We start from the raw sequence: 15000 nt of genomic DNA on the forward strand, positions 1-15000 counted from the left end.
CAGTAAGCATTGACTAGTCTTCATGTTAACTAATGGTGTTCGTTTTAACAAAGGCAATGCTGTTTACATTAACTACGGTCTTAATTTATATATTATTTAATTTAGTTAAGGTCAGGATTAAACCTGACCTTTCCCCTTACCTAACCCCTATTATAACGTTGTATACAAATGCTTGTCACTTCATTTACTTATGTTAATGAATGGTTACTAGACCATTATTTAACTCTCAATTTAATGTTAAAAATAAAGTTATTAGTTAGTTAATGCATGGAATAATGTTAATTAATACTTTACTGTAATGTATTGTTACCAAAAGCATGAACCCATAGTGCTCATGTTGTGATCACCCATCTTCCACCTCATTCCCTCATGTCATCTCCTGCTCGTCCATCTGTTGAAGTCAGACACCTTAATTCATACTGCTGCCATCTACCATCTGCTGCACACCGCCTGAGACAGCCACAACATTACATCATAGTTCATGTTTGATTATGTTTCGATGGGTTGATCATATGCATGGTGAAATGACTGATGGTTATTAGGAATAATCCAATGTATGTCTGATATGAATTCCCAGTTCAGGAATTGTATTTAATTCGTTTGTTTGTTTATTTCGTCATACAGTTATCCCGTCTCGTGAACAGTGAAATGTTATTTTTTTTAATTGTGAGTCACTTGTCAGTTGTGACAGAGATACAGGATGTATTGATATGTCAATATGCTTTTGGATTTTTTATTACTCAGCAGTTTCCACAAAGAAACTGACATTCTTCCGGCTGTTCTATAGTTGTCCGAGCTTCAAAGTGTTGCCAGAATCACGTCTCTGGGGGCTTTATTCCACTGAGAGGGATTGATCTTTTGTCATCTGAAGAAACATCTCTCAGGGGGGAATAAAGACAGAGTGCAAGTTTGTTTCTTAGAGAGGACAGAGAAAGGGAAGGAAGGAGTGTGGGGGACAGGAAGTGTCCAGGATGACCAACAGAGTCCTCATTGTTTCTGACCATGACTTCTTTAACAGCCTCTAGGATTTCAAAACAACTGTGTGTGTGTGTGTGTGTGTGTGTGTGTGTGTGTGTGTGTGTGTGTGTGTGTGTGTGTGTGCGTGTGCGCGTGTGTGTGTTTGACTGTGTGTATGTGTGTGCGTGTTTCTGTGTGTGTGTTTATGCACGTATCTGCTTGTGTGAATACTTATGTTTGTGTGTTTTTGTGTTTGTCTGTGTGTTTGGATCGGTGGGTATGCATATATGTGTGTGTTTGTGTGTGTGTGTGTGTGTGTGTGTGTGTGAGTGTGTGTGTGTGTGTGTGAGTGTGATTTTGTGTGTGTGTGATGTATGTGTGTGTATGGATCGGTGTGTGTGTGTGCGTGTGCATGCGTGTGTGTGTGTGTGTGTGTGTTTGGATCGGTGTGTGCGTGTGTGTGTGTGTGTGTGTTTGGATCGGTGTGTGCGTGTGTGTGCCTGTGTGTGTGGGTCCCTCCCTCCAGGGGGCGGAGACCAGGAAGCGTTCCCCTACTCTGAGCAGCCAGTTCAAGCGCTCTCTGGAGCTGCTGATGCGGACCCTGGGTGTGTGTCAGCCCTTCTTCGTGCGCTGCATCAAGCCCAATGAGTACAAGAAGCCCATGGTAAGCAGAGCGCACACACACACACACACACACCCAGCGCTCGCACGGCTGGGAGGACGGCGAGCATGGAGTCTGTCAGCTCAGGGAGGTGGAACAGTTTGGGTTGAGCTGAATGGAGGTGGACAACAGCTAAAAGTTCAATAGAGAACAGAGAATGTAATAGGTTGGTTTTTATAACTTGATGTTGTTTTTGTTTTGGTTCTGTACTGATTTCCAATTCAATTCAGATTGTTTGAAAAGGCTTCTTAAATGGTCATTGCCATGGTTCTATGTCACACTGCTATCATTCTTGTTTACTATAATTTGTTTTCTCGGAAAATCCTAATGATGATATGTTCAGCTTCATTTATTTTCATTTAGTTTCTAAACTTCACTCTCACGCTCTGTCCGTCCGTCTGTTTGTTTGTGTGGCTGTCTCTCCCTCCCCTCCTTTCTCCCTCTCTCTTCCTCTCTCCTCCTCCTCTCTCTCTCGCTCTCTATCTCTCTCCCCCTCTCTCTCTCCCTCTCTCCCCCCCCTCTTTCTCTCTCTCCCTCTCTCTCTCTCTCTCTCCCTCTCTCTTCCTATCTCCTCCTCCTCTCTCTCTCTCTCTCCCCCCCCTCTCTCTCCCCAGCTGTTTGACAGGGAGCTGTGCGTCCGCCAGCTGCGGTACTCCGGTATGATGGAGACCATCCGGATCCGTCGGGCCGGCTACCCCATCCGCTACACCTTCGTGGAGTTTGTGGACCGCTATCGGGTCCTCATGCCTGGGGTCAAACCAGCCTACAAACAGGTGGGGCACAGTGGTCAAACCAGCCTACAAACAGGTGGAGCATGGGGCGATGGGGGATAGGAGTGTCTCCTGGGAGAATCGTCCCTCTTATTTCAGTTCAATCCAGTTGAGTTTGTTTAACGTAAGTCTAGTTTAGCTTCTCGTTGTTTGGCTATGATAACTTTGTCTGAGCTGAGCTTAATCTACTCACTCACTTTTGGCCTTAGTAAAGCCCATCTGGGTCGAGTTTAGCTCAGTTTATCTTAGATTAGCTTCGCTTCGTTTAATTTAGTTTAGGGTTGGCTAAGTTTAGTTTAGCGAAGCAGAGTTGAATTTAGTTGAGTCTCTCTCTCTCTCTCTCTCTCTCTCTCTCTCTCTCTCTCCCTTGACCTCGTCAGTGAGTTGATCCTGTTGGATCGAGGTTGTTCTGAATCGGTGTTGACCTCCCATTGTCCTCAGGAGGACCTAAGGGGGACCTGCCAGAGGATAGCGGAGGCTGTGCTGGGCAGAGACGACGACTGGCAGATGGGGAAGACCAAGATCTTCCTGAAGGTAACCATGGAAACCTAAGAGACGAGACTCAAGGTGGAACCAAAGCTAATGCGAAACTCGTGCTAACAATGTGCTTACATGTCGTTCCATTGACCTCACGTGCATTGTTCAAACCGTGACCGAGACAGCCGAGATTTATACAGTACAGACTTGTGTTATCTGTGTTTCACAGATGCTAATTATTTTATTATATATTTAAAAGGAAGACAGTAGAGTAAATGGAGCATGGCAGAAGATGAGAGACCAACAGTAGAGTACAACAGTAGATAATAACATTAGTGCAGATCAGCAGTGGGCATCTAGAGTTTTCTCCCACAGGAACCTCCATGTTTTGGTTTCTCCCACACAGATACTGCGCGGCCAACATGTTGTGTTTTGTGTCAGAGAGAGATAGACGCAGCGAGGGAGAGAGTGAGCGAGAGTTGTTTTCTTTTCCTGCCCACTGGAAAGGCAGATGGTGTTTGAAGGTCAAAGATCAGTGGCTAGGCATGTCCGTCCGTTGGTTGTCTCGGTGACGGACCCGTTCCTGTAACCCAGCTGACCCCACATGACGGGCGATGTCAGCCCAGCGGACGGGCAACCCCACACTCAGCTGCAGCCACTAGCTCTCCTGAGTCTCCGCTGAGGAAGACAATTTAGAATTGGTCAAATTTCAAACATATAATCAAATGTTTCGTAACAGCTGTATCAGAACTTTGGGTTTAGTGTTCATCCTTGTAAGGATTAGGGTTAGGCTTAGGATTCTAAGGGTTAGGCTGCTAATTATTTGATTATATATTCCAAAATCTAAAAAACATAAAAATAAGCACATTCAAACTTACTGATGTATCTATAATGTTAGTTTCTGAGTATGTAAATCGGAGTATGTTATGCTAACATTGCACATGTTATACACAACCGAGGCGTGTCAACACGTTGCTGCGCGATGGCTCTTAGTGAGCGGGGGTTCCACGTTTGCAGCCGGCCAATCGGGCTGGAGGGGAAGTGAAAGGACAGGAAGTACAACCGGCGGGGGGGGGGGTAAGCTCAGGGCCAGGGTCCACACTTCCCCCCCGACAGGAAGTCACCAGATGAGTGGGGAAGACAGGATGGGACGATCAGAGATGTAGAGATAGATGAAGGGAGAGACGTGTGTTTTGGTTTGAGGTTTAAGGTTTTTTTCCTGTGCCAGCTCAGAAAAGAGGGAACCTGGGTTGGTGAGTTTAGATGTCTCGTAGCTCTGGGGTTTCATTTTCTCCTTTGTGGATCCCCCTAACCCCCTGACACTGCCCTCTTGAATCCCATCTTCCTGCCAACCCTACCTCCCTCCCCTCTAGTCCCATGTCGAAGGAACCCAGCAACTCAATGTCAACAAAGACGCTGGAAGCTATGACAAGATACTGTGGGATGGATAAAAAAACGGATAAATAGACTTAAAGCAACGATGAGCGATGACTAACAGCCTTGCTGGTTATGCAGGACCACCATGACATGCTGCTGGAGATCGAGAGGGACAAGGCCATCACAGACAAGGTGATCCTCATCCAGAAGGTGGTGAGGGGCTTCAAGGACAGGTGAGAGAGACACCGTGGACAGGGACGATCTGAAACGAGAGAGTTGACGGCATAGAATTAAACAACTGTTCAAAAACTGTTGTTTTTGTTAAAGAAGAATAAGACCATATAACTATTGAGAAAACTAAATATCAAGCTAAACCAAGAATATTGCAATTCTGTTGAAATTAATTCCGGGAAAATTGTTGTTTTCATACAAACACATAAAGTACTGAAAGCATTTTTTGATATTAAGGTTGATCAAATCAACTTTCACGTCAACAGGTCCAACTTCCTGAAACTGAGGAAGTCGGCCATGATGATCCAGAAGACCTGGAGGGGATACCAGGCTAGGAAGAACTATGGAGCAGTGAGTGGCATCCACAGACTGCACATGGTCCAGATACTTAGCATTCAGACATTTAGCATCCAGACAGTTAGCCTGCCGGTAGCATCCAGACAGTTAGCCTGCAGGTAGCATCCAGACAGTTAGCCTGCAGGTAGCTTCCAGACACTTAGCTTCCAGACGCTTAGCATCCAAGCAGATAGCTTCCAGACACCTAGTACCAAGATGGATTATTTGCTAACATCCAATGATATCCATTAATCTCTCTCTCTCCCTCTCCCCCCCCCCCCCCCCCCCTCTCTCCAGATGCGGGCAGGGTTCTCCCGGCTGCAGGCTCTGGTGCGCTCCAGGAAGCTGTACACCATGTACCACGTGGCGCGCCAGCGGGTCACAGGCTTCCAGGGCTGCTGCCGCGGCTTCCTGGTGCGCCGCGCCTTCCGCCACCGGCTGTGGGCCGTCATCACCCTGCAGGCCTACACCCGCGGCATGATCGCCCGCCGGCTGGTGGCCCGCCTCAAGGGAGAGGTATGGAGGGGCGGAGGGGCGGAGGGGCGGAGGGGCGGAGGGGTGGAGGGGTGGTTGTACTATGACTCAAGCACACACATACACGTCACTATGGTGGACACACGCACACACATACATTAGACACATACATTTGGGCACATGTGAGACTACCAACACGTGGGCACACACGCACGGACACTCGCACGCACGGACACACGCACGCACGGACACACGCACGCACGGACACACGCACGCACGGACACACGCATAAACACGCACACATTTCATTAGATTTTTTGCCTTGGAGCACATTGGCATCAGATAATTAAAACTTCACATGCATACATCTTTGTACCAGAATGGATTAACATTTAGAATCATGCTTCAGGCTTCTAATCTCACTCTCTCTCTCTCTCTCTCTCTCTCTCTCTCTCTCTCTCTCTCTCTCTCTCTCTCTCTCTCTCTCTCTCTCTCTCAGTACCGCCGGAGGCTCGAGGCGGAGAAGATGCGACTGGCGGAGGAGACCAAGCTGAGGAACCAGATGTCCGCTAAGAAGGCCAAGGCTGAGGCCGAGCGCATGCACCAGGTACAGTCTGGTCCTTCATGGAGACCTGCTCCCATGAGGCAGTACCTGTGTAACTACTTCACAAGGACGTTAGAATGTTCTGGAAAGCCAACCACTTATATATTAGCTCACCTGAACAGTAACCTAGCAACAGTGTTTCAGTTGAGAGGCTAGAAACAACAAGCAATGTCCTCAACTGTCCAAAACGAGACCTCACTATGTGTCATGACCACCAGATGATCTAAATACCTACTCTGGATTTCATATGATTCACGTGGCACGTTATTTCCTCACTTATTTCATCACCGACTTTCGTTTCCTTTTATCAAAAAGCCTGCACACTTTCGTTCCTTGAAAACGAAAAATAAAAACCTAATCATATCATTCGTCACATCTTGCCATGGCGCCGTGTTCGGTCCACTAGCATGTCAGGTTACCAAACGGGGTTTGCCATAGCAACCAAACGTTGCCTTTGGCCCCTGCAGGAGCGCATGGCCGTGCTGGCCAAGGAGGACGCGGAGCGGGAGAAGAAGGAGAAGGAGGAGGCCCGGAAGAAGAAGGAGATGGTGGAGCAGATGGAGAAGGCCCGCCACGAGCCCGTCAACGATTCGGACATGGTGGACAAGATGTTCGGCTTCCTGGGGACTACCAACTCCTTCCCGGGCCAGGAGGGCCAGGCCCCCAGCGGCTTTGAGGTGGGGTGTAGGGGGGGGTGGCGGGTTAACCGTGGTCCTATCAGGAACGCCTGGCTCAACCAGAGTGGAGCGTCATCTCGAGGTCACAAGTTAAAGCTTGTGAGCCACCGATTAAATGTTTGGAGTTTCAATAATTATAGTTTAGAAACTGAAACCCGAAACCTGAAGATGAGGATGTATTTATACATTATGTATTTCAGCTATATTAAAATATATTATATTCAATTGTAATTTAATTGACATAAAGGTTTTTTTATGTGTGCTTTGTGTGTTTTTCATATATTTGTGTGTATGTGTGGTCTGTTTGTGTGGGTGTGTGTGTGCTCATGTGTGGGTGTGTTTCTGTCTGTGTGTATGCATGCATGTGTGTGTGTGTGTGTGTGCGTCCGTGCCTGTGTGCGCGTGTGCGTGTCTTTGCGCGCGTGTGTGCAGGACCTGGAGCGTAACCGCAGGGAGCTGATGGAGGAGGACCTGGATGAGGCCCTCCCGCTCCCGGAGGACGAAGAGGAGGACCTGTCGGAGTACAAGTTCGCCAAGTACTCGGCCACCTACTTCCAGGGGCCCAGCTCCCACACCTACGTCCGGCGGCCCCTCAAACAGCCGCTGCTCTTCCACGACGACGAGGGGGACCAGCTGGTACGCCAGCCCTGACCTTTCACCTTTCACCTTTCACCCGTTGTGACCTCTCCGGGATGCGCTTGTGACAGGGTGAATGGACTTGATTGGCCGGCCGATCTTGTCTCTGACCTTTGAGCAGACTGTGTGATTGAATAAGAACATGAGTATGAATGTGAGGAACGGACAGATTCCATTAGCTGCCTTCCACTCTCTCCAGTGTGTTTTTTAAAAATGGTGGTGCAATACTTTTTGTAGCCTGTTTATGGATTGTAGGCCTTCGTTGTGCTCCTCCTCACCTGTGAGTCCCTTTGGATAAAATTCCAAGACTCAATGTCAATGTGAAGCTGAATGAATGCTGACCATCCAATGTGTTACTTTTTCATGGATTATTTTCTTTAAATTCCCAAACTTCCCAAAATGTTGTCATTTGGGTCATGTCTTGACTGTGTTCGACCTTTGACCTTTGACCCTAACCCCCCCCCCCCCCCTGCAGGCGGCGCTGGCAGTGTGGATCACGGTGCTGAGGTTCATGGGGGATCTGCCCGAGCCCAAGTACCACACGGCCATCAGCGACGGCAGCGAGAAGATCCCTGTGATGACCAAGATCTACGAGACCCTCGGCAAGAAGACTTACAAGAGGGAGCTGCAGGCACTGCAGGGGGACGGGGAGGTCAGTCTGGGGACGGGGAGGTCAGTCTGGGGACGGGGAGGTCAGTCTGGGGGGGGGGGAGGTCAGTCTGGGGGCGCTGCAGGGGGACGGGGAGGTCTGTGTTATAGGAGTCATATTTATAAGGTGCACCTGTAACCTGACTGGTGGTGCAGTTGGCTCTAACACTACGTTTTTTCATTTAGAATGTAGTTAAAGTTGACTTAACGACTACTATCCACTTGACCACCACTAATGAAATACAAAACGATGCTGTTGAGCTACACTTTACTCTGGCCATTAGTTTGAATTGTTGTGGTCGTTCATTATTGATTGTACGCCTTGATTCTTCTCAGCCTCAAAAATAAACCTCTTTGGATTAAACACTTCGATGTGTTTAATGATTGTTTAGTGAAATGTAATCGAGTTATTTCCATAACAAAGCTTTGACGAGAAAGTTGAAATAGAAAGCTATTGATGATGATGAGGATGATAATATGATGAAGATGATGATGATGAGGGTGATGATGTTGATTATGATTTGAGTTTCTGGCTCTCTCTCACACACAGACCCCTCCGGACGAGACTCACAAGAAGAACAGCGTCCGCCACAAGATGGTGTCCCTCACACTGAAGAAAAAGTCCAAGATAACAGTGGAGGTACGGCAACACATCAAGGACATTTAATGGTTCACCACGTAACTTTCACTGCGAGTTTGCTCTGAAGCAGCTAAGTTGCCTCATGTCTGTAGAATAAGAGCAAACCATCCATGGGCCAGGGAATCTCATCTCATCTCATCTTGCTCTCCAATTCCATTCGATCTGTACTGACCAATAGCTGGACAATACACTGCGAGGACTTGACACCGAAACTAATATTTAGTCCGGTGGAACACCAACGTTGTTTATTGGTTTCATGAGTGACATCACAAATAAGAAAGGTTCCTTGAAGACACATAGTTGCTACATGCGTTGTTGATTCGTTTTTTTGTCTCTCTGGTATTGCCAACGTCATCGCCGTGCCAATGCTCACTGGCGCTGCTATACACACTCTGGCCACGAGAGGGCGCCAGTGTGCCCAGTGACTTAGCATCTTTAAAACACAGCGGCCGTCTGTAACAGAAGCCTCCACGTCCTCAGGTCACCAAGCGGCTCCACGACGGGGAGTACGGGAACAGCATGCTGGAGGACCGGCCCACCTCCAACCTGGAGAAGCTGCACTTCATCATCGGCAACGGGATCCTGAGGCCGGCCCTGAGGTGCGCACACACAAACTCATGCAACACGCATACGGATGCACACGCACGCACACTCACACAGGCACACACATAGTACAAGGACGCACACATGCAAACATGGATGCAAACGCATACACACGCATACTCGGACGCACAAGCACATGGATGCACAAACCACACCCACACGGATGCGAGCACACACACACACACACGCGCGCGCGCAAAGTCCGCACACACAAATGCACATGTGCACAAACACACACAAATGCACATGTTGATGATGACACACAAACACGCTCAAAAGCATCTACATGGAAGTGTGTAGGAGTGTGTACTTGTTTAACACTTTAAAACGCTCCAAACTCATTATCATATCAACACTCTCACACTTCATAGATGCAGCTGCAGCATTTGCATGATGTGACACACTGAGAAAAGGACCTTTTTTAAATACATAGAACATTGCTTTTGCTAAACTAAGTGTGAAAAACAGAAAACGATTCAGTAGATTGAGTAATATATACTGTGTGTGTGTGTGTGTGTGTGTGTGTGTGTGTGTGTGTGTGTGTGTGTGTGTGTGTGTGTGTGTGTGTGTGTGTGGGTGTGTGTGTGTGTGTGGACCAGGGATGAGATCTACTGCCAGATCTGTAAGCAGCTGAGTCAGAACCCGTCCAAGAGCTCCCACGCTCGGGGTTGGATCCTCATCTCGCTGTGCGTCGGCTGCTTCGCCCCCTCCGACAAGTTCCTCAAGGTCAGCGGGCCTCTGGGGTCAAAGGTCACAGGTCACTCACACGGTCTCATGTACTCACACTCTCTGCACCTGTGTGTGTGTGTGTGTGTGTGTGTGTGTGTGTGTGTGTGTGTGTGTGTGTGCGTGTGTGTGTGTGTGTGTCTGTGTGTGTGTGTGTGTGTGTGTGTGTGTGTGTGTGTTGTGTGTGTGTTGTGTGTGTGTGTGTGTGTGTGTGTGTGTGTGTGTGTGTGTGTGTGTGCGTGTGTGTGCGTGTGTGTGTGTGTGTGTAGTACCTGAGGAACTTCATCAGTGGAGGACCCCCGGGCTATGCCCCCTACTGTGAGGAGAGGCTGCGGCGGACCTTCGTCAACGGGAGCAGAACCCAGCCCCCATCCTGGCTGGAGCTTCAGGTACCAGACACAAACACTCGAACCCAGTCCTAAATCCCAGTTGGATGTGTTATTACGTTAATTAAATGTCTTTAGGATTTGCTTTGCTTTAAAATAATGCAGAATAATGTTTCAAAATGTATATGAAAAGAAAAAGACGAAAGCCAAAATAAATGACTTATTCTCCTCTCCTCCTCTCCCCCTCCCCCACACTGCCACTTCTGTCTTCTCTTCTCCTCTCCTGTGCCCCTTTCTACTCCTCTCCTTTCCTTTCCTCTTCCCTCCTCTTTTATCGTCCCATCTTCCATCCAATCCCATCCCCTCTCATCCTTTCCTCTCCCATCTCCTCATTTCCTCTCCTTTATCCTCCTCCCCTGTGTCCTCCTACCCTGTCCCATCTCCTCCTTGCTCTCTCCTCCCTTCCTCCCCTATCTCATCCCCTCTTTCCTCCTCCTCTCCTCTTTCCTCCTCTCCTCTCCTCCTCTCCTCTCCTCCTCCTCCTCTCCTCTCCTCCTCCTCCTCTCCTCTCTTCCTCTCCTCCTCCTCCTCCTCCTCCTCCTCCTCCTCCTCCTCCTCCTCTCCTCTTCTCTCTTCCTCTCTTCTCCTCTCCTCCTCTCCTCTCCTCCTCCTCCTCCTCTCTCCTCCTCTCCTCCTCCTCCTCCTCCTCCTCCTCCTCCTCCTCTCCTCTCCTCTCTTCATCTCCACTCCCTACTCCTGTCCTCTCTCCTCCTCCTCCTCCTCCTCCTCCTCCTCCTCCTCCTCCTCCTCTCCTCCTCCTCCTCCTCCTCCTCCTCCTCCTCCTCCTCCTCTCCTCTCCTCCTCCTCCTCCTCTCCTCCTCCTCCTCCTCCTCCTCTCCTCCTCCGCCTCCTCTCCTCGCCTCCTCCTCCTCCTCTCCTCCTCCTCCTCCTCCTCCTCCTCCTCTCCTCTCCTCTCCTCCTCCTCCTCTCCTCTCCTCTCCTCCTCCTCCTCCTCCTCCTCCTCCTCCTCTCCTCTCCTCTCCTCCTCCTCCTCCTCTCCTCCTCCTCCTCCTCCTCCTCCTCCTCTCCTCTCCTCTCCTCTCCTCCTCCTCCTCCTCCTCCTCTCCTCTCCTCCTCCTCCTCTTCTCTCTTCCTCTCCCCTCCTCCTCTTCCTCTCTTCCTCTCCTCTCCTCCTCCTCTTCCTCTCCAGGCCACTAAGTCCAAGAAGCCCGTCATGCTCCCAGTGACCTTCATGGACGGGACCACCAAGACGCTGCTGACGGACTCGGCCACCACGGCCCAGGAGCTGTGCAGCGCGCTCTCAGACAAGATCAACCTGAAGGACCGCTTCGGCTTCTCCCTCTACATCGCCCTGTTCGACAAGGTGAGCCCCGGGGCCTGGGGCACCTCCGACCTGGGACCCCAGGGAAGAGCGACCCCATCAGAGTAGTGTTTTAAAACCACGCTTCACGTTGGCTGAGATGTGTCCAAAACACTGATTGCACCATCAGACCAGGGAGTACGCACATTACGAATCACAGTGAGCAAATTGAAAATCACTCAACGTCCCTGATTGAGGAATTGTTGACACTTTATTTTGACATTCATGTTCATTTGGCAATTCAAGGCCTGTACTTATCGTGGCTTATTCAGTGGGTGCCTGGGGCTGAGGGCTGAGATGCTGCGTTCAGTTCAACATTGCTCCTGTTCCTCCAGCTAGACAACAGACTGCTCCGGCTCGTCTCCTCGAGCAGAACCAGTTAGAAGTAAGACATATGAAAGGGTTCTGGAATGGAGCCCTCCATCTCACCACAACCTCCTCTTGCTCATCCTCCTCCTCCTCCTCTACCTCCTCCTCCTCCCATTCCTCCCCTTCCTCCTCTTCTTCCTCATCCTCTTTCTCCCCATTCTCCTCTTTCTTCGCCTCCTCCTCCTCTTCCTCCTCCCCTTCCTCCTGCCCGTCCTCCTCTTCCTCCTCCTCCTCCCCACCTTCCTCCTCCTCCTCCGCCCCTTTTTCCTCCTCCTCCTCCTCTTCCCCTTCCTCCTCCTCCTCCTCCTCCTCCTCCTACTCCTCCTCCTCCCCTTCCTCCTCCTCCTCCTCCTCCGCCCCTTCCTCCTCCTCCTCCTCCTCCTCCTCCCCTTCCTCGTCCTCCTCTTCCTCCTCCTCCTCATCCTCCCCTTCCTCCTCCTCCTCCTCCCCTTCCTCCGCCCCTTCCTCCTCCCCTTCCTCCTGGCTCCGCCCCCCAGGTGTCATCCCTGGGCAGTGGGAACGACCACGTGATGGACGCCGTGTCCCAGTGCGAGCAGTACGCCAAGGAGCAGGGCGCCCAGGAGAGGAACGCCCCCTGGAGGCTGTTCTTCAGGAAGGAGATCTTCACCCCCTGGCACGACCCCGCCGAGGACCTGGTGGCCACCAACCTCATCTACCAGCAGACCATCCGCGGGGTCAAGTTCGGGGAGTACCGCTGTGACAGGGTGAGCGCTGTTTACTAAGGCTGTCATCTCTGTGACAGGGTGAGCACTGTTATAAAGGCTGTCATCTCTGTGACATGGTGAGCGCTGTTATAAAGGCTGTCATCTCTGTGACAGGGTGAGCACTGTTTACTAAGGCTGTCATCTCTGTGACAGGGTGAGCGCTGTTTACTAAGCCTGTCATCAGAGTATGTCTGTGACAGGGTGAGCACTGTTATAAAGGGTGTCATCAGAGGTTTTGTCTGTGACAGGGTGAGCACTGTTATAAAGGGTGTCATCAGAGGTTTTGTCTGTGACAGGGTGAGCACTGTTATAAAGGGTGTCATCAGAGTATGTCTGTGACAGGGTGAGCACTGTTATAAAGGGTGTCATCAGAGTATGTCTGTGACAGGGTGAGCACTGTTATAAAGGGTGTCATCAGAGTGTGTCTGTGACAGGGTGAGCACTGTTTATTAAGGGTGTCATCGGTGGTGATCGTCTGGAGGTTATCTCTGACACTTTGACATGTCGGGCACTCGTTATTAAGGTTGTCATTAGTGGCTGTTTTGGAGAGTGTGTATGTGAAAGGGTGAGCACTATTTATTTAGGGTGTCATCTCTGTGACAGGGTGAGAACTAATTAATAAGGGTGTCATCACTGGTGTTTGTTTGGGGGGTACCTCTGGGATCATCGTCGGTGCACCTATGATTGTTTGTGCAAGATATAAGCAATGCATGGAAGAGTTCATAACTGCTGCTTCATTCCACCTAATTCCGTGCACTTATCTAGATATCGCTCTCCTTCAGGGTGACCTTGCAGAATTAGTTTCCTTGCATCCATTTTGCATAAAAATTAACTCCTCTTTTCCCTGCTCCCCAACATCCTCCCCCCCCCCCCTCTTCTCCCCCTCCCGCCCCCCCCCCCTGCAGGATGACTTGGCAGAGCTGGCCTCCCAGCAGTACTACGTGGACTACGGCTCGGAGATCCTGCACGAGCGACTGCTCAGCCTCATCCCGTCCTACATCCCCGACCGCGAGGTCAGCACCGCTCGCACCGTGGAGAAGTGGGCCCAGCTCATCATGGCCGCCCACAAAAAGGTATTCCACGCTGCGGTGGGCTCTGCCACAACCCCCCCCCCCCCCCACACACACACACACACACACACACACACACACACACACACACACACACACACACACACACACACACACACACACACACACACACACACACCTCCCCCTCCAGCTACTTCTGGTGAACCTTCTGGTCCAAACTATATTAAGAACTGAGTAAAGAATGGAGGAGACAATCGGCAGGCCCTTTTGGCTGTGTCGTTTTTTTAAATATAAATCAAACCTACACAGATATTTTCCAAGTTTCCCTAAGAATGCAAACAAGAACAAGTGAGTAACATGTTAGAGCTACTTGGAGCAATTTCATAGGAAAATTAGAAAGAGGGGGTGGGGGGGGGGGGGGTTTGGATGACGAAGATGAGTGAGGAAGAGGATAACCGCTCCTGAGGTTTTCTGTACACTGAGGGATGTGAATGTCACTTGGACACTCTTAAACCTCTCTCTCTCCCTCTCCCTCTCCCTCCCCCTCTCCCTCCCCTCCCACTCTCCCTCTCCCTCCCCCTCCCCCCCCTCCCTGACCAGGCCATCTACACCCAGAAGAGGTTTGACGCTCAGAAGGTGAAGGAGGAGGTGGTGGACTTTTCCCGCCACAAATGGCCGCTGCTCTTCTCCCGCTTCTACGAGGCCTTCAAGTTCTCCGGTGAGACTCTCCCAGACGCTCCATGAAGAACCATAAAGGCTCTATCGCTGAGAGGAAACCGTCCCAACATGACGCCCCATGTGTCCTCCCCACAGGCCCCAGCCTCCCGAAGAACGACGTCATCGTGGCCGTCAACTGGACCGGGGTCTACTTTGTGGACGAGCAGGAGCAGGTCCTCCTGGAACTCTCTTTCCCAGATGTCATGGCGGTCTCCAGCAGCAAGTGAGGACTGCTGGGAGTTGTAGTCCATCGTGAACTCTGTTCCAATCATCGGATGACTTTGATACTTCTTCAATCTTATCGCTTTCCACAAACCTATTACTTCTCCACAAATCTCTTTTCGCAATATTGTCATTCCCGGATAACCGTCATTTCTCATTATATGCATCTTCCTGGTTTTATCTATATCTATGGGGCTCTTCTCCTTCTTTTAATAAAGGTTCCTGCCTAAGGCTCTCTCTCTCTCTCTCTCTCTCTCTCTCTCTCTCTCTCTCTCTCTCTCTCTCTCTCTCTCTCTCTCTCTCTCTCTCTCTCTCTCTCTCTCTCTCTCTCTCTCCTTTATCTCCCCCCTCTGTTCACCTCCTGTCCTCAAACGCCGCTCTGTCCTTTTCACTCTCATCCTCTCAATGCTTC

General features: G+C 50.2%; 1 protein-coding gene across 1 annotated transcript in view; it reads left to right on the top strand.

The window, feature by feature from the left end:
- Positions 1 to 15000, top strand: part of LOC115561270 (unconventional myosin-VIIa) — a 51643-nt gene that overhangs the window by 27522 nt on the left and 9121 nt on the right. The window contains exons 17-35 of the mRNA XM_030381187.1: positions 1484 to 1621; positions 2233 to 2391; positions 2830 to 2922; positions 4381 to 4475; positions 4740 to 4824; positions 5107 to 5325; positions 5783 to 5890; positions 6355 to 6564; positions 6997 to 7200; positions 7676 to 7852; positions 8399 to 8488; positions 8969 to 9087; positions 9691 to 9817; positions 10087 to 10206; positions 11354 to 11527; positions 12391 to 12618; positions 13524 to 13691; positions 14250 to 14367; positions 14463 to 14589. Of these exons, the coding sequence (XP_030237047.1) occupies positions 1484 to 1621; positions 2233 to 2391; positions 2830 to 2922; positions 4381 to 4475; positions 4740 to 4824; positions 5107 to 5325; positions 5783 to 5890; positions 6355 to 6564; positions 6997 to 7200; positions 7676 to 7852; positions 8399 to 8488; positions 8969 to 9087; positions 9691 to 9817; positions 10087 to 10206; positions 11354 to 11527; positions 12391 to 12618; positions 13524 to 13691; positions 14250 to 14367; positions 14463 to 14589 (2759 nt within the window). The remainder of the gene's footprint in view (positions 1 to 1483; positions 1622 to 2232; positions 2392 to 2829; positions 2923 to 4380; positions 4476 to 4739; positions 4825 to 5106; positions 5326 to 5782; positions 5891 to 6354; positions 6565 to 6996; positions 7201 to 7675; positions 7853 to 8398; positions 8489 to 8968; positions 9088 to 9690; positions 9818 to 10086; positions 10207 to 11353; positions 11528 to 12390; positions 12619 to 13523; positions 13692 to 14249; positions 14368 to 14462; positions 14590 to 15000) is intronic.

This window comes from Gadus morhua, chromosome 16, assembly GCF_902167405.1.
Source record: "Gadus morhua chromosome 16, gadMor3.0, whole genome shotgun sequence".
Classification (NCBI taxonomy): domain Eukaryota; kingdom Metazoa; phylum Chordata; class Actinopteri; order Gadiformes; family Gadidae; genus Gadus; species Gadus morhua.